The sequence below is a fragment of the Salvelinus sp. IW2-2015 genome, linkage group LG27, assembly GCF_002910315.2.
Source record: "Salvelinus sp. IW2-2015 linkage group LG27, ASM291031v2, whole genome shotgun sequence".
Lineage (NCBI taxonomy): Eukaryota > Metazoa > Chordata > Actinopteri > Salmoniformes > Salmonidae > Salvelinus > Salvelinus sp. IW2-2015.
The window spans coordinates 7,711,117-7,730,536 of NC_036867.1; the positions used below are offsets into that span (position 1 = coordinate 7,711,117).

A 19,420-nucleotide genomic window follows, 5' to 3' on the forward strand; every position below is an offset into this window, starting at 1 on the left:
TCTCTTTGGGACTGTTATTTGGAATGCAGCGTAACAGATAGGGGACTCGTAAATTCAGAAACATTAATTAACCCCTTGCATTTAGCGTTTGGGCTCCTTCTAGGTATAGGAGGTGACCTGTGAGTAGTAGGGGGGGTAAGGGGGACGTGGCCGGACTGACCAGCCAAGCAGCGCCCAAGTTCCCATTCAAAATGAGTTATTAACAGAATTCTTTGAAAATTGTAGCCTGGCTATTTAGTGTCATATAGCCCCGGCCGTGGCGGCTGGAGGCCTCCTAGGGACAAAAGGCAATACCATTACAATCAAATCTGAGATGGAAGAGGGATAGAGCTGTCCACTCTGAATTTTTATATTGTCAAAGAGCTGGGAGGAAATAATGCCATCCTAGAGTGAATTAACCTCCTGTGTGGACGGAAAAGCCATGTCATCTACTGGGAGAGGGAGAGAATTGGACAGCTCGGAGAGGGAGAGAATTGGACAGCTCGGAGAGGGAGAGAATTGGACAGCTCGGAGAGGGAGGAGGGATGGAGGGAGGGCAGAGGGATACAGTAAGGGCTGGGGGGAGGGGATCAGAGGGAAGAGGGGATCATACCGTGAGCTGTTAAGGCCCTATGGAGACTCAACATCAAACACAGGACAGGATCGGTCCTTCTCGGTCAGACAAGGGATATGTCAAAGTTTTGCCTCTCTGGTTTTGCTACGTTGTCATTGAATCAAACAATTAAAAATAACAGCACAAATGGTGCATTTAGTGAGCAATAGTGCCATATAAAATCATACAATTCATGTTCTATCTGGGATTCTTGTCAATAATGTCCAGTGAGTTCATATTTCACCATTTGCTGAATTGCAAAAAACTATGAAAAGTAAACACAAAACAAGAAAGGATTATATGAATAGGCATTTTACCTTCCAGCTCCTTGAAAAGTAGACTGTCTGGAAGGACTGGTTCTGCTGTTTACAAATGATTTGCAGACACACAAGAAGACCGGTGTGTACATTAAGTAATCCTATGTGTTATAGACCATCCAGCGCTGGACAAGGAAGGTAGGGTGTGGATATATCTATAACACCAAACTTCTCAATGCAAACTATAATGCACGATGTGATGAGAAATTACTTTTTTCTGTGTTGCAATGACTGAGTAGGCTACAATAAGAATATAGCTAGGTGCATTTCACTTTTCAACTGACCTGGTGTTGTTCCCTCCACCAATAGGAAATGAGGTCATAGTTCGAGACGAGTCACACTCAGCGGAAGTTGTTGGCTGCTGCCAGGAGACAGCAGCAGTGGTTCGCAAGTTAGCAAATGTGCTACAGGTCTTTTCGCGTCAAAATAATTAAAATGTCAATACAATAGCTTTAGAACATGGATCCGTCACGTCTGGAAACGTTATAATAATCCGAATCGATTGAAGAACAACGCAGCATACACATTTCAAACCCGGAAGTTTTGTTCAGCTAGCATGCTAGCTTGTAGCAGCTAAYCAGGTAGCTAGTTAGAATTGTCAGTAAAAAAAAAAACGTTATAGTTAAGCTTCTAAAGAAGTTAGCAAAATGTAATTTTGTATTGCAAAAAATAGCTCTGGTGCTAATAAAGTCGAAKCCCGAATGTATGTCATATGTTGGTGTTTTGAAATGTTCAGTGGTCGTTTTAGGATTTTCCCCACGCAACTCACTGCAGTTGTTATTAGCTAGATAGGTAGTTTGGCTATCTAAGTAGCTAGCAATTAATCATTGTTGTATTCAATCAAATAGTTAGCTAGTTTAGTAGTGCTGTATATCTCAAGGAGTAAAATCCTGAAACGCCCACGGAAATAAGATCATTGATAATTGCGCTGTTGTCCTTGGTTGTTACAGGTAAAATTCCCTAGCTTACTATCTATATGCCAGTTTTGAATCGGCCAATGTGTGTCAGTGATAGATACCTGATACAGACAATAACGTGTTGGCTACTATGCATGCAAGTACACAGACCAATTTTCTTCCTCATCTTCCCACCCTTAGTATATAGCCTGTCACATCCTTTTGCAACAGAAAGCAAAGTATTGAAACTACCTAAGTACTGTATTTGATCCCCAGACACAATGAGTGCCAAATTCGGCCTGATGAACTACAACAACGCCCGGAAGCATCTGTCTATCTCCATCCCGTCGTCCAGCGAGGTCATGATGTCTCCGCACATTAAGTCTGTGGAGGAGCTGAGAGTGCTAGGCATCAACCTGAGCAGCTTCAACACAGCTACCCAGTTCTGCATCTGCACGGCGGGTGTCTTCCTCTTTTACCTCATCTATGGCTACCTACAAGTAAGCAGGGGTGTATTTAGCCCTTGATCATGACTTTCAGTTCCATTAGATTACACATAAGAATCATTGGATGAAGGCGTCTTCTGTTGGGGGGGGTTTGTTAATGCATTGCTTGCGGTTTTGGAAGCATAGGACCATATCTTTCATATCAGCAAGAAATAATACAAAAAAGATGAAAGGTTAAATTGATACACACCCTYGTTAGGGTTAGTGTTCCTACACGGCCATATCTCCATGTTACAGTGCTTGTTTACGGAAAACAGGCGGTAGACAAGAGACCTGTGTGTAACTCGGGAAGTGAAAGTGTAGTATGGATCTGTGCAAAACTGCTACAGTAAGTGTATATTTTTTATTTGAAGGATTCTTTCTCACTGGTGCAAGATAAAGACCATATGTTTTTGAAAGCCGTATTGCATGCGATGATTTTTGACTTTTCTAAATGTTAAAACACAGCGTCAGGATTGTAGTTCACTTGAGGCAGTCGTGGGCGAAGCTAATGACTGAGAACTGTAGGGAGAAGGCAGAATGACGCCTAGAGTTTTCGAGAGCTAAGATGTATTCACTAGGAACCAAACAGAAGCGAACAGGGAGGGGCCTGCCTGAATTTGTCCAATAAAAACAGTTGTGAAACGTTTTGCAACTGTTTTCAGCTGTTTAMTTCAGTGTTCAGATATTAGGGCATGGGGTAGCTGCGTTTAGCAACGCTAGTATTTACACRCTAGTGTTGCTGAAATATAAAATTATATTTATACTTACTGTGTCTTTCTGTAGGCTTGGTCCTTATGCAGGGGGAATTTGAGGGAAAAAAACTGCTAATGGAAGGTAGAATTTAACAGAACTTTACTCTATTGTAGACCCATGCAGTTCCTCAGTGAGGTTACCCACAACAACAAAAATACTATAGTGTATACTATGGTAGGAATACTGTATTATTCACTGTAGTGTTTTTGCAGACTAAACTGTGAATACTGTGGTGTCTGTTTTTGCAGACACCACAGTGAATACTGTGGTGTTTTTAGTGAATACTGTAGTATTTACTGCAGTATACTGTAGTATTTACAGTTTACTATAGTATTTTGTTGTAAAAAAAAGAGTAGTATATACTATAGTAATTGCGGACTGTAGTATACTGTAGTATTTACTGTAGTGTTTTTGGGGATATTACTGTAGTATTTACTAATATGTTTTTGTTTTATTATCTTTGACATAGAAGTGGGGAGCTTTCTCCTTGACGAAACCTACTGGAGAAATACTAAAACAGCAAACGAAGAGTTCAGAGCTTCTGCTCTTTTCTATACCCATAGTTAACACAAAATATGGTCTATACTTGGCATTTASGTTTTTCACTTACCGGTGACACAAATTGGGACATGGGGGAGAGGAATGGGCAGGGTATATGCAAATTAAATACTGTAGTATTTACTCTAGTAAAAAWATATATATATATTTGCRGACTGTAGTGTATTTGCTGACATTTCTGTAGTATTTACTAATATTTTTTTGTGGACAATACTGTACTATTTACTGTGTTGMACGGTACACCGAAACTTTTTMGATACAAARCGGTTTGGTACTAGAATTTTGTTAAGTTCGGTACTTCTGTCTAATGTGTCTCACCTGACTCAGACGACCAAGTATGTATATCGGTGCGGCACCGTTATAGTGCAAAGAGCCTGCTCATTCATTGCTAGAGCTATCTGGGCTGCATTGTTAGCTCCCCACTCATGCTGCACAGCAGTTAACACACTTGAATAATGCAACACGGCATGTAGAAATGTTGAAACTGTTCATTACTGTTCGCAAAACAATGTCCATACAGGCTAAAATTATTTTACAATGCAAGACGATACCGGTAACTTTCAGCGTTAATTGTAGTCTAACTTTCCTTGCTAGCTTACAGCTAAAGCAACATCAAGGTACAAATCTGTCGTTCTGCCCCTGAACAACCCACTGTTCCTAGGCCGTCATTGAAAATAAGAATTTGTTCTTAACTGACTTGCCTAGTTAAATAAAGATAAAATAATATAAAAAAATCACTACCCTAGTACTTTGTTTGTGATACCATAGCGCAAAATATGCTGATTTCAAAGCTGATTGATAGTTTTTTTATTAATTCACTTTGTTCCCCTCGCCACCAAAAACTCAGTCACTTCTTTGTCTCCCTCGCATCCCGTCTGGTTTACACTAGATTACATAGCCACAAAGTCAGATTCTAAAGCTACATTCTGCCTCGCAAATTACTACTTTCTTAATAAAGAGACAACACACACTTTTCTAAAAGAAGAGATTGCTTCTTCTTTGAAAATGCTGTACAATATGTTCTCCTAGTAGTTGCCAATAAAATAAGTCCTAAATGGATTGTTTGTCATCTGTAGCGCCATGAAATGAGCTAAAACAAGCTCAACTCAATGCATGCACACACTCCTATTGAATACTATGCATTCACCTGTATTGTGAATAGACCCTGGCTACATCTCGATTTACCCAGTTTATCAATAGAGATTTACCTATTAAATCAATTATTACCATTATTTTCTTTTGTAGTTAGATTGGTAAAAACACTTTCAAATTGATTATATGGCTGTATACTTGATTAATTAATGCATACGTGGCTGTCTCCAAAAAATKGACATAAAATGTTTCAAATGTAATGATATTAAACTCCAATTATACCCAACGATTGGACAGTTGAAGCTGAGTTTATCTGTCTGGATGAAGTGCCAATTTGTGACTTTGGCTAATAAGTCTTATTTTTGTTGTTGTGGTATCGTTTTGGAATCGAGTATAGTGATGGTATCGAGTATTGTGATAAGTGTTGCACGGTATACTAGTACCACGGTAATATCATGGATACCAAAATGTCATGATACCAATATTTTAGAATACCGTAGTACCATTTCAAATGATACTACCAACCTTTTCAGCCCTACCGATCCAAAGAACCTGCTGGCGCCTGTTACAAAATATTTATAAAGTCAGTTGAGTTGAAGCAACAGTCTCTAACTAGTCTCTTATATGAGCAGGTCCAACAATATCCACTTTACTTTCATGGCATATCACTGTGAGGCAGCTGTAAACAGCCAGCTGCCTCCTCTACCAGGCCTCACCTGCTTCTCTCCATCCGCTCTTCACGCGCATCTATTCCTCCTTCAGACCCTGTTGTTAGATTTGTACATTTGTTACATTATTGGTTATTGGTTTAATCACAAACAGCGTTGTTCAGTCATGTTACCTAGCTAGCTAACAACCTGCTAACTTGACAGTAGGTTTAGGCAAATTTGATTGGCCCAGGAAGAAAGGAAAAGGGTCTGCTACTCATGAGAAGGAGAGTGTGTGTCTGGGTTAACTGAAGAGTAAAGAAGTTTCCATGCAATGTTTTATCCTTACTGACACAATGACATGCAGATCATTATGCATGTATATCACAGGAGGACGGTGGCACCTTAATTGGGGAGGACGGGCTCGTGGTAAGGGCTGGAGTGGAATGATGCCATTCCATTTGCACCGTTCCAGCCATTMTTATGAGTCGTCCTCCCTCCAGCAGCCTCCACTGATATATACTCCTTCCTCCCATTCCTCCAGCCAAATCATAGGTAGGCCTTTGCAAATATAAGCAAATCAGCCATTCTATGCAGTATTCTATTATACATTGTGAAGTTAAATTCAATGTGTTGTTTTGAGTAGAAGTGTGAATTTCAGTGACAGGTTTTTGGGGGACGGGGAGAACAGGAGGCTAGGCCACAAATGTTTTGCCACGTGGTATCGCGATGGTACTCACTATCGTCATACTTGGCCTGGTATYGTTTGTAAAATGTTGGTATCGTGACCAGCCTAATTGTGATACTAAACCTGGTATTGGTATAAAGTCAAAATTCTGGTATCGTGACAGCACTACATTATACTACAGTTTACTACAGAATTCTATARTAAGTACTGTAGTATTCTATAGTAAACTGTAGTATTTCAAGTTAAGTTATGTCACGTGCACAAGTACAGTGAAATGCCTTTCTCCAAACCCAACAATGCAGTAATGAATATGTTTTTTTATTTGGGCAGTTTCTCTGCTTACATCATGTCAAAATATAAGTCCCCCACAAGTTCTTGCTTTTTTTGTGCAGGTATTGCACACATGCAGGGCTTTTATTTTGATATGAGGTAAGCAGAGAGGAAGTGGGTCTACAACAGAACCACATTTGGAAAGTCTTTTTTTTATTTATTTTTTTATGTTCTATTAGATGTTTTTTCTCAATTTCCCCCTTCAAAAGGACCAACCCTACGGACAATCGGCAGAGTAAGTATTTAGCTTCCGGTGACTATTCCGTTTTTCTGTAAGCTAATTCCTAGCTAAAAGCAGCTAGGCATGGGGCTGCTGTAATGGTCGTTGCTGATGTGGGTGTAGTCGGATAGTATTTTTGARTTTATGGCAAGACTACTGTATATGACAGTTTTACACGTTCTTCACAATCTGGCCTTAATTAATGGCTAAATGTACTCTTAATATCTACCGTGTACAGGCAGAAGAGGATGGGCCACCCCTCTAAGCCAGGTTCTGCTCTAGAATTCTACCTTTTAGGTAGTTTTTCCTGGCCAYTGTGCTTTCGCTTCTGTTCTGCTTGCTCTTTGTGGTCTGTAAAGCAATTTGTGACATCACAGATGTAAACAGCAGTTGTAAAAGGGCTTTATAAAAAATACATTTGGTTGATTGACTGACTGATTCACCATACAATTGGTTGTTAACACATGCTAAGCAGGGACATTTTATCAGCAAGCCTCACTGAGGATACTGTGGGAAGCTACAGGAAAAGTAGTGATTTACCTCACCACAGGCTTGAAAGTAAACTTATCAGACTTTATCTGCTGTTTTCAGGAGCTCATATTTTCCGTGGAGGGTTTCAAGCCCTTCGGATGGTACCTCACCCTGGTACAGTTTGGGTTCTACTCCCTGTTTGGACTGGTGGAATTGCAGCTCACACAGGACAAACGGAGAAGGTAAACAAGGGAATGGAGTTCAATTAGGCCTCTGCGCTTCCCGCAAACAAAGAAAAGTAGGAGTGATGTTCACCTTTCTTAAAGGGAAGCAAACGGGGAGGGACCTACCTACATTTGTCCAATAGACACTTGTTTTGCTCTGTTTGGTTCTTAAACGGTAAACGGTTTCTGTAATGTATACACCTCTGTATTTTGATTTTTTTCTGGATCAAAAGGGGCTTAGGTGGTGGGCATGCCAGTGGGCATGGTTGGTGCAGGTGAATTATAGAGAACATTTTAGAGGCCCCCATCTTGCAGGGTTCATAYGGTCATGAAAATCCAGGAAAAGTTTGGGGAAATGATCAAATACGAAAAGTCAAAGAAATTAATTTCATAGTTTATGTAATTTATTTAGGGACAGTTGTAAAATATTTGATCAATTAAATTAAAACCAACATCAGCCAGGATTCGAATGACACTAGCACATCAGTGTTTGCGTGTCGGACCTGCATAGTGCCAGACGAATATGATAGAGAACACATTAACTAGGTAGCCAATTCAAAACATATCTTSTACCCTTTAGTTATGTTTAGCTATTATTTGCATGTATTAATGTTTTCTGCATGTCTCAAAAAACCTGTGAATACGGCCATACAAAGTTCATATTATTAATTTAAACAAATATTTTTGAAAAAACGAATGATTCACTTCGCCATTGTATTAGTTGGGATTCGGTTCAATCGGGGTGAATCGAATCATGTGAATCAAAATAATAATTTGTGAATCGTGAACATTCATTTTAGGAAAAAATATTAGATTTTGCCTTTATTTTTGGATTATGGGGCTTTAAAACTTATTTTGTAAATACTTGATTTGGGCATCCAATGTATAGGACATTGCAACTTAATACATGCTAGTCAGCCTGCAAAGCAAATACTTTTAAGATAAATATGACTAAACTAGAAAAGGTACATTTCCTGAAAAGGTGTGGGTTTGCTTCAGCTGAATAAAAATATTTGTAGTCTACCATAGCCATTGGATCTTTGATATGTAGAATGAGCAAATTATTTCAAAAGGCATAAAATGTATTTGGTTGCAATRTTCAAGGGTGGTCAATCATCCTCCCCCAGGAGAGCTAATGGATGTGCAGACTTTTATTGCAGTCCCCCTCCAATAAGTCGGCRTTTCAATTCATCCCAAAGGTGTTTGATGGGGTTGAGGTTAGGGTTCTCGGCAGGCCAGTCAAGGTCTTCCACCCCGATCTCAACAAACCATTTCTGTATGGACTTYGCTCTGTGCACGGGGGCATTGTCATGCTGAAACAGGAGAGGGCCTTCCCCAAACTGTTGCCACAAAGTTGGAAGCACAGAATCGTCTAAAATGTCATTGTATGCTGTAGCGTTAAGATTTCCCTTCGCTGGAACTAAGGGGCCTAGCCCGAAWCATGAARAACAAACCCAGGCCATTATTCCTCCTCCACCAAACTTTACAGTTGGCATTATGCATTGGGRCAGGTAGCTTTCTCCTGGYATCCTCCAAACCAAGATTTGGACTGCCRGGTGGTGAAGCATGATTCATCACTCCAGAGAACCCGTTTCCGCTGCTCCAGAGTCCAATGGCRGCGAGCTTTACACCACTCCAGCTGACGCTTGGCATTGCACATAGTGATCTTAGGCTTGTGTGCTGCTGCTCGGCCATGGAAGCCMWTTTCATGAAGCTCCCGACGAACAGTTCTTGTGCTGATGTTGCTTCCAGAGGCAGTTTGGAACTCGGTAGTGAGTGTTGCAACCGAGGACAGATTATTTTTACACACTACAGCACTCGGCAGTCCTGTTCTGTGAGCTTGTGTGGCTGACCACATCGCGGCTGAGCCGTTGTGGCTCCTAGACRTTTCCACTTCACAATAACAGCAGTTGACTGGAGCAGCTCCAGCAGGGCATAAATTTGACCAACTGACTTGTTGGAAAGGTGGCATCTTACGACTGTGTCACGTTGATAGTTACTGAGCTCTTCAGTAAGGCCATTYTACTGCCAGTATTTGTCTATGGAGATTGCATTTGCTCGATTTTATACACCTGTCAATAACGGGTGTGGCTGAAATTGCCACATCCACTAATTTGAAGGGGTGTCCACATACTTTTGTATATATATAGTGTATTTAGCCATGGAGCTGAGATACATTTTTACCATTTTAAAGCGAATTACCTGCAATTCTATGCATTTTGTCACGGCTAATGCTGTGTTATTTTTGCGCAAACATAATAATTAAACGAATACTGCTTTATTAATTGTTTTTCGAAATATTAGATTCTCCCTGACTGTCTAGCTTTTATTTTGGTGATTGTTAGGTCTCAAAGATGATCTTATAAAAAAATATATTGCTCCTTTATCTTTTCTACATACTTTATATCTGGTTTAAGTTTACACTGAAAGGGTTTATTTGCATACACTGTTTGGACTGTTTGGAAAAAAACACCCACCCAAGGATTTCAATGGCAGAAAAATCCCATGTATTGCTAGTTTTTGTATTTTGTTTTTGTTGTCATCCCACAAGGCTTGCTAATTGCTCTTTTTCTCTTTGCAGAATACCAGGGAAGACCTACATGATCATAGCATTTCTAACGGTGGGGACCATGGGCCTATCAAACACCTCACTGGGTTACTTGAATTATCCTACACAGGTCATCTTCAAGTGCTGCAAACTCATTCCTGTCATGATAGGAGGCATATTCATTCAAGGCAAGTGGCAAAAGGAAGTTGATCTTTGTTTGTATGAGAGCCCATATTCGCGAAGAGTGAGATTAGGAGTGCTGATCTAGGATCAGTTTAGCCTTTTAGATCAWAATGATTGTAAACGAAGGGGACCTTATCCTAGATCAGCAATCCTAGTTTGAGACGCTTTATGAATATGGGCMCTGATCAAGACTTGAAAATAATGCCTAATAATGTTTGTCCTTTTGCATGCGGGTAACAATGAACTAAACACTTTACTTATTTTTAGGRGGAGGGGTTAAGCCTAACTGTCAATCATAAGAGAGGCTCTCTAGAAACCTCCTGTGAGTGTCTTACCTCACACCCGTTATGCCCTTACCTCCAAACAATGACCAACTTTTCAACTTTTATTTCGAAGTTCTGTCCATGCTTCGTTTTTTGGGTTGTTTGCAAGTGTTGAATTTCAGGGTGAGGAAGCCTAGTTCTCAGTACTCTGTCTTTCATCTCGGAGACATTGTCTTCATAAAGGTTCCACGTCTTAGCGATCAAACACTCGTTTTTTTCTTTCCTCCCCCTCCCTGCATTGGCGATGTTGACCATGGGTCCCCCAGGGGGRCTAGTTGGAAACGCTACTGCGTTCACTCAGGATGCCAGCGAGATCTGATGTGAACCCTTCAAAGGGGAACAGAGGGAGGAATGAAAGCAAGCCAGACCAACCTGCTGCGTCACCTTGTCACCCCCGAGGCATCTATCGGCCTGTTTGGGAAGACTCCTCAGTCTCCTCTTGTTTTTTTTGTTGCATTTTACGTGTCCAACACCAACCAACCTCAACCCTCTCCTCTCTTCTCTCCTGTTTGGATTTAATTGAGTTGAAGAGTCCAGTAGAAAGTTGGAGAGAGAAAGAATCTCTCGGTATGGGCCGTGTGCACAACCCGAGCTGCAGCCAGTGTCACGCAGGCCTCTCAACTCACTTGGATCTGAGGCAGAGCCCTTCTCTCTCCTCTCTTCTCCGTCGCTCAGAAGTTCGCCTATCTAGCCAGCGTGTTTACATGTGTTTACATTTTCCACCTGACCCATAAGGAGGGGGGTAAATACACAAGCACCATTTATCKCCACCTATTCTGTCGTTTCCCTGTCTTGTCACAAAGGGAAATGCTCTCCGAATTACCAAAAGTTTAGTTTGTCTTTGGTTCAGAAGATTTTCGTGATCGGTTGTCAGTCATGACAGGTGTCGGATCAATCCGAATCACAAGAAGAAAGATCTGGACACTGAGATCCACTGACTGTATTTAACTTTCCATCCAAGTGGAACTTGTCAATCAAGTCTTCCTATTCTGGTAAATTGTTAGTCATCTGTTAYGGAGGAATTCCTTGACTTTGTAGCCTAACTCCTCTGTTTTCTTCAGGGAAACGCTACAATCTGGCTGATGTATCTGCTGCTCTCTGTATGAGCCTGGGACTCATCTGGTTCACCCTAGCTGACAGTAAAGTCGCCCCCAACTTCAATGCAACCGGTAACATGTGAATCTGTTATCTATCTAGGTATTGGTAAAGGAGCCTGTTGTTACAACACTGTTTAACTATGGATCATTACTTTCACCATCCAAATCCTTTCACTGTGATTTTGTATTTGATACACAGAGAACCTGTATCAAATTTAATCAGGATACTCATATTTATGAGCCTGGTGCATATTAAGCCTAGTGGTTGTTACCTAGGCTGGGACTAAAGTATTTTTTTAAATATTGAGTTTGAACTCCTAAAGAACCACATATAATGCTTTATCTAAAGAGTTTGACCTTGTACCACATACATTATGTACAAACATATAGGTTTTCCCACACTCCAAAAGTACAGATGCTGCTTCAGCAATTCAGAAACCTCCATTGCTGTTGTCATTCTTTAGCAATACCTGGTTGTGTCTGGTGTTTTAGGGGTCCTCCTCATCTCTCTGGCTCTGTGCGCTGATGCTGCCATTGGGAACGTGCAGGAGAAAGCCATGAAGCTCCATAATGGCTCTAACTCTGAAATGGTACCGAGGACCCGCCTTAAAACCAACTTGTTATATTTATATTGTAAACCCAATTGTGTGGTGTCCTGAATCACCTCAGAAATGTGACTTATGTGTGTGATTTTGATTGTGTTAAAGGTTTTGTATTCCTATTCCATCGGTTTTGGGTACATATTGACAGGCCTGTTGGGTGCAGGTGGATTGGGACCAGCAGTGGCCTTTTGCTCTCAGGTTAGTAGAACCCTCTCTGTTATACACTGAGTGTACGAAACATTAGGAGCACCTTCCTAATATTGAGTTGCACCCCCTTTGGCCCTCAATCCGTCGGGGCACTTACTCTACAAGGTGTCGAAAGTGTTCCACAGGGATGCTGGCCCTTGTTGTCTCCAATGCTTCCCACAGTTGTGTCAAGTTGGCTGGATGGCCTTTGGGTGGTGGACCATTTCTTGATACACAAGGGAAACTCTTGAGCATGAAAAACCCAGAAGCGTTGCAGTTCTTGACACAAACTAGTGCGTCTGGCACCTACTACCATGTTCTGTTCAAAAGCACTTACATATTTTGTCTTGTCCATTCACAGTCTGAATGGCACAGATACACAATCCATGTCTCAAAGCTTAAAAATCCTTCTTTAACCTGTCTCCGCCCCTTCATCTACACTGATTGAAGTGGATTTAACATGTGACATCAATAAGGGATCATAGCTTTCACCTGGATTCACCTGGTCAGTCTATGTCATAGAAAGAGCAGGTGTTCCTCATGTTTGATACTCTGTGTATTTCRTTATAATAGATCAGACATGGACCGTTCTGCAGTTAGCATTTTGTTTGATTCTCTGTCGAAGACATATGAAGTGAGGAAAGATGGTGATATGACAATCTATTGAATCTTTTGTTTTCTTTCAGCATCCTGTGACAACATACGGTTATGCATTCTTCTTCTCTCTCACGGGGTACTTTGGCATTTCATTTGTGCTGGCCTTGATCAAACTYTTTGGAGCATTGGTCGCAGTCACAGGTGAGAAGACCATTCTGGTCTGGGCAGATGCTTTGCTTGCAGAACCACACAAAGTAACTTTTCATGTCGAAGTGTTCATTTGAACTGTCCATATAGTTTCTTATGACTAAAAAGTCTTTATTTTACTTTCAAAAACGTTTAATTCAGAAATTTCTCCACCAATGGAAGCATAAGTTAAAGAGGTTCTACGTAACCATATGACTCCACAGAAAGATTTCTACAATCTGAGTATGGATAACCTTACTAACACTCTAAAATCTAAAGCACAAACTTTTAACATTTGACAGATTACTGAAATAACGCCAGATCAGAGCGATCCTAATCTTATTTAGAAATTCTGGAAACCTCCAGATTCATTTTGAGATTAACTGCGAAACAAATGTCAAAGTAATCTCATCAACAAARCTAAGAAAAATCTCTCCTAGATTTCCATTAGATGTGACAGACTTAGATTCAAGGTTGTGTGCTGTTATGTTTCTCACTTTTCTGTCTTCTGTTCATTTCAGTAACGACTGGGCGTAAGGCGATGACGATTGTACTATCCTTTATGTTTTTCTCCAAGCCTTTTACTTTTCAGTGAGTCATGTTATCTTCAACCTCTCATAGTTTACGGTTGCTCAATTTAGCCAACATACTTTCAAGGCACTGAAAACATTGTAATACGCCTCTCCGTTCCATTTCCTCTCAGGTACCTATGGGGTGGACTTTTAGTGCTGTTCGGCATCTTCCTGAATGTTTACAGCAAAAACAAAGACAAAATGAAGCTGCCATCTTTGGCGGACCTCAGGAATATGTTTATGACCGGGAAGAAGGTCAGGCTGCTATCACAGAACGTGTAGTAAAAGGGACCTGTGGTGGGCACGATAAACAAACATTTTCCTAACGTTCCTATCTAACATGGACCTAATAACAGTGGGTTCCTAAGAYATTCCTTGGCCACAGAGCTCCACAGAAACATTCCCAGGAGGAGAAAGTGGATACGGAGCACCTGCGAGACTCTGAAAGGGAAGCTGACTCCTTAGCTAACCCAAATAGCACAGTTCTACACTGTAAGTGACTCTATGACTTTAGCCTGAGCAAGACGAAGGGGGACGAGACGGTTGAAAGAGAATATATTGACATTTATTGAAATGATCATGTCCGAAATTGAATGTGCACCAAAAAAATATTTTCACCTGCATGTGCCAGAAGACAAAAAACTGATGTTTTACTCAATTACTGTCTGAGAAATGTGTCTTCTCATGGTTTCTTTGTAATTTATATCCGATTGTACAGAAGACCGCTCAACAACACAGTGACATCTTGAAGTGTGGGGCGGGCTATGCTCGGAAGTATATCAACGTGTCAACTGCCATATTTGCGAACCGTTTGTTTTGGTGAAATGGTAGCTCTTTTTACATTAAACAAACTGGGAAGTTTATCCAAAAGGTTTTTTTTCATGTGTTTTTATGTGTTACAGTGTAAGTAGCTAGCTTGCCAGAGCCGTCTCTTATCCATTGGCTACAGAGGGGGAGTTGAACGGCTGCCAAGGATCTTCTCGGATGTTTACCCATCAGATGGCCCCGGGCTTGTTTGATTAGTTATCCTAGAATAGGATAGCACTAGAAAGAAAACAAACATTGTTCACAGGGCTTGGCTTTAGACCTAATTTGGATGAGCGGAGCATCACGTGTGTGTCAAGGTAACATTAGCTAGATTGGGTCCCTTCTATGAAATGGTGATGCTGCAACCAACACCTGGGTTTTTATTGGGGTGGATAGTGATTACTTAATTTTATTACTCTGATTTGGGGGGCTGATAATCCCATGCTACCTTTAGCAAATCGTCCGTTGATCATTTAGATCCAGTTGTTTTAGGTGACAAAAATACATCCTGGCTTCTTCCGTAACTGCTATCCCCAAAGGAAAGAAATCTGTGTGTAGCCTATAGTGTTGGGATRCATATGGCTTCCATAGGAGAAGACAACGCGGCTGTGCACAGGTTGTCACCTCCCAGGAGGTCTAGACCTGTCTAGCCCCGTTCACTTAAGCTGGTACAGTTATGTCTGTTTTCCACAAAAKACCCTTTGATGTGCCACCACTACTGCCTTGTGAACAAACAGCTCCACTCRGGTAAAGAAAAGCAGGAAGATCAAGACAGTCACTGTGTCCTCCCTAAWAAATAGCCCTAGCCCTCAAAGGTAGCAGGCTCACCAAGACCCTAATAACTATCTGGTTTCCCTCATGTCTCTGTTTTAATATTTCAGTATACTGTAACTGGATAGGGTATTAAAGGTTGTGCCGATACATATCCGTAGTAGTCAGCTAATTAAAATAGTTTCAGCAGAAACATGAGTCATTTTAGTTTGTAAATCATTTAAAGCAACAACATTGCATATTTRCCATCAAAGAGTTGGCCCTATTTTATTTGTAATTCATTCTTTGAAAATCAAGGGGCATGTTTCATTAGAATCAATCTTACAGATTCCACCTAACCATCTACTGTAGCATGCTTCAGTGATGTGGCTGGCTTATTGGCTGACATTTTAGGATCTCCATCAGCAGGCTCGGCATAGAGTAGATGAGTGGGGAAATGTTTTCAAAGTCTTTAGGTTTGTCCTTCATGATGTGCCTTGCTGGCACTCGTCCTCTGTAGCTTGGTGGGAAATTATAATATTTGCCAGCTCTGTAGGGGGCGGGATCGTGCTCTGTTAGTGGTCTAATGGAAGTGGAGATATTACAAGCTGACATCTAGGCAGGAAAGCAACACAGGGCAATTAGTAATTCGGTATTTCATAAAAGCTGGCAGCTTCTCAGCGTTGACAAAGTGACAGACCCTCCTCAAGGGTCTAGTGGCTCCAAGCTACAATGGAACACTCACAGTACTGCTCATTTCGGTTCATCTCAGAGCGGCATATCTTGCACAAATGTCTGCCACCCTCTATTTCCTGCAAAATACAAATCGATTGAAGAGATATGTTGCAGATTCTTTAGAACATGATGCACATTTTTTATGGTGTTCTTTTTATTTGAACTACACCAGAATAATTGTTCTTTAATGTATCCTTGCCAAAATATTTGATATATTTTTGATGTGATGCTTCTGTGACTTCACACAATGTAACAACCGTGAATATAACTCACTGTAGGTTGAGTGGCTGGTATTATGATGTTACGCCTTAGACCTCTGTTATAAACCGTTGGGTTGCAGTAGCCTATACTTCATTCCACGCTGCTGAGGGAGGGGGCAGTAGTAGTTCTTCCATCTCTCTGAAAGGTCATTATGGGATAGCAAACCCCAGTTGACCCACGGCAAACTACACCATTTGTCTTATAGCACCATGAGAACTCTAACAAAGGAGGCTAACCCCCAGTTTGAAATGCAACGTTTTGTTCATCTATCAAACGTTGCATATTTCGACTTTGGTGTCCCTGTGCACTTCGTGTGAACAGATCCTATTTATCATAAGATCACATGGAGAGAGATTGTAAGCTCACAAAGTAGTATTGTGTAATATACACCAATACCACCTTTAATCCAAATATAGGACCACCACTGGTAAGAAACAACCTCCCAGAGGATTTCAAACCAACACATTCCTCTGAGTAACCACTCAATTAATGGACACATAGCACTAGGAGTACAGGGCTCTCTGTCTTTGTTATTGCCTCTCTTTTTTCCTCCTTTCCCTCTCTCTCACACTCACCTCCTCTCCCTCTTATCGTCACCCGTTTACCTGGGTTCAGTGACCTCTGCGCCGTTCTGCTGGCCCCTCCTAATAAATAATGGGAGGTGTCTGAAGCTCATCACAACAGCAAATAGGGTGGTATGTAATATATTGTCCTCTTCAAATTGCCACAGCGGGGTGGTCTGGCAGCCTATTCATTACGGCTCTTGGTTCAGGCCAGGGGGAGCAGCCATTTTTGTCCTTGGGCCTGGGTGGGTGAGAGAGGCTGAATGGAGTGTGGGTGTACTGGAATGCTGGCCTAACCAACCTGGTCTCAGAGCATTTTGTATTATTCTGTACGTAAATCCGAGACACTCCATTTAGTGTGCTATGTCACGTTTTGTATGGAATGTATTAATTGGTTGTCCGTCACTCATTTCGTACAATATGTAACGAATTTGCAAAATGTAATATATGTTACGAATTTGCCAAATTGAAATGATAGATTAGTCGGTGGATGGCTTGGGTATGATCTCTGGAGACTGGCGAGGATAATGTTAAGTTATTAAATGGAATGATAAGGAAGCATTTAGTAAATGAGACTTAGTACTTCATTTAGGTTGCCATTTGTACTGTTTAGGGAAAGAAAAGTCAACGCAGAAGTGTCCTATCATGTTGAGGTGTGGTAAAACCTGGATCATGTTCATTAGGGTACACCGTAGAAAATGGTTTTGCAGTAGAAAACAGACAAGCATTTCTTATAGGGCAAGTTAATGTTTGGTGCCTGCTGAACACATTCCTGACTTTTGGACTTCCTCCAACATAGAGCCAGTACTCTTCCCCACAGCAGCACCTCCCACCCAAACTGATTACCACCTTCCTGCCTACACGTGGAACACTCCTAATATGAAGGCCATCTGTTTAGCAGGGACATATTTTCGCAGCCCCGAGGCAGATGTTTAGCGTCCTTGCTGTAATTCCTGTAAGGATGCAAAATGTATCAGTGATTGCAGTCATAACTAGCAAGGTGGCTGGTAAAGTGAGCTGGAGAAATGGGATGATSCAATTGTGCCGTCGTCGGTGCCTTGACAATAAAAAATAATGTCCCTGGCTTGGATGGCAGCCCTACTGTATGTTGTTAGGATTTGACTGTGCTGTCTGTGATTATAAAGTCGTTTTAAAGTAGTGGTGAAAGCCTTGGCAAGGAAAGTAGGAATTCCTTTAAACAGCTGTCCCCTATTTACCCCACTGTTTCTGTAAATGGTGTCTAGTCTAGTGAATCTGGAATGGTAAGCATGAGCTTGTGTGTTATATATTTTAAAGCATTCATTTTCATATACATGGTGGGTTTAGAACAGATAAATGTATGTGCACTGCAACAAATGTGTGTGTTGGACTGTAAAGGGGGGATCCCGGTTGCCATGACTACCCCATGTATATTATTCAGATCATGATGTGTCAAAGTTATGTAAACTGCCTATCCTTGCATGCAAGTATGTATGAGTGTGTATTGGTGTGTGTATGCTTGTGTGTGTGTGTGCGTGTGCGTGTGTGTGTGCGTGTGCGTGTGTGTGTGTGCGTGTGTGCGTTACAATAATGCATGTGATGAATCTTCCTCTCCAGATTTGCCCTGTCAGCAGCCAGCAACAACAAGGGAGAAATGAGGTCCACGCACTTCATTCCTGTTAGGGACTTAACAGCTTGAGCGGGCCCAAATATTCTGCAGTCACTCATGAAGAGAAATTCTTAATAATAAATATCAAGCTAATAATGAATGGGCTGGTGGCTGCAGTTGTCTTGGGGGCATAATATCTAATTTCCTCCCAATGTTTCATATCCTTACTCCTGCATGTCGCAACAGTCCATCATTACACCCCGATGCAGGTTTCTATCACCTTTATTTATTTTTCAAATCAATATATAAATCAGTGCCAAGCCCTGTTACAGATGAATTCCAATAAATTACAAAAGGCGGACAAATACAGAATGTTAACCACTGCTCCTCTCTTTTGCATGATGCTGCACTGTCAGGCAGTAGGCATCCCCCTGGGTACCAGTACAGTTCTCAKTGTGTTTGGAAAATCTCTCGCCAAGCCACATATTTAATTATATACTACTGAAATAATGCACACTGCATCTTTTAACAGCCAGGGAGACAAAATGTGTTTTTGTTGAATACCTACCTATATACCGTAAATCGGCCTACAATAGGAACCTATAGACCTATGCTTTGGCTGATATATAGAGACTAGGTGTTCCAGGAGCAGGTTTCTGTCTGGTCTGCATATGATGGACTTTTCAATGCTGGAGCTCAGTGGAATGGAAGAATAGGAGGTCAAATGAGGAGAAAAGGAGGGAAATGGAGCATGGAGGTTCAACGACGTTGTAAAAACAGGGCTGACATGTTGAATTGGGGGGGGGGGGGCAGCCGGCCCCAGAACAGACCTCTCGTATGAAGGGAGCGCTGTGTTGGCCTGATACCTGGGCACCTCCATCAGCAGGGAATATGCTGCCATCAGGGCCGATCACGTCAGAGGCCCACCTTGGCCCTGACACTCCATGACATGCATATGTGGCGAGGCAACGCGAAGGAACGCGCGGGTACACAACAGCCGGCTTGAGCGAAATTCCCACTGACAATGGTCAGGAGCAGGAACCCCTCAACCGCAAGGTAGAGGGATAAGAGAAAGGGAAGGGAAATAAAATGTAGAAACATCTCTGGTGGTGGTGGTGGTGGTGGTGGAGAGGATGGGGGAGGAGA

At 41.5% G+C, this 19,420-nt stretch overlaps 1 protein-coding gene across 2 annotated transcripts; it reads left to right on the forward strand.

The window, feature by feature from the left end:
• The first annotated feature begins 1,247 nt into the window (after positions 1 to 1,247).
• LOC111953423 (adenosine 3'-phospho 5'-phosphosulfate transporter 2) lies at positions 1,248 to 14,444 on the forward strand. Of its 2 annotated transcripts, none has more exons than XM_023972674.2 (10): positions 1,248 to 1,490; positions 2,082 to 2,305; positions 7,173 to 7,294; positions 9,858 to 10,012; positions 11,392 to 11,499; positions 11,920 to 12,017; positions 12,135 to 12,227; positions 12,902 to 13,013; positions 13,520 to 13,589; positions 13,702 to 14,444. In XM_023972674.2, the coding sequence occupies exons 2-10, from the start codon at positions 2,087 to 2,089 to the stop codon at positions 13,850 to 13,852; spliced, it is 1,128 nt and encodes a 375-aa protein (XP_023828442.1). In that variant the 5' UTR covers positions 1,248 to 1,490; positions 2,082 to 2,086; the 3' UTR covers positions 13,853 to 14,444. The 2 variants fall into 2 exon arrangements, with proteins under 2 accessions (XP_023828442.1, XP_023828444.1); XM_023972676.2 differs by lacking the exon at positions 1,248 to 1,490 and adding an exon at positions 1,786 to 1,859.
• Positions 14,445 to 19,420: the final 4,976 nt, after the last annotated feature.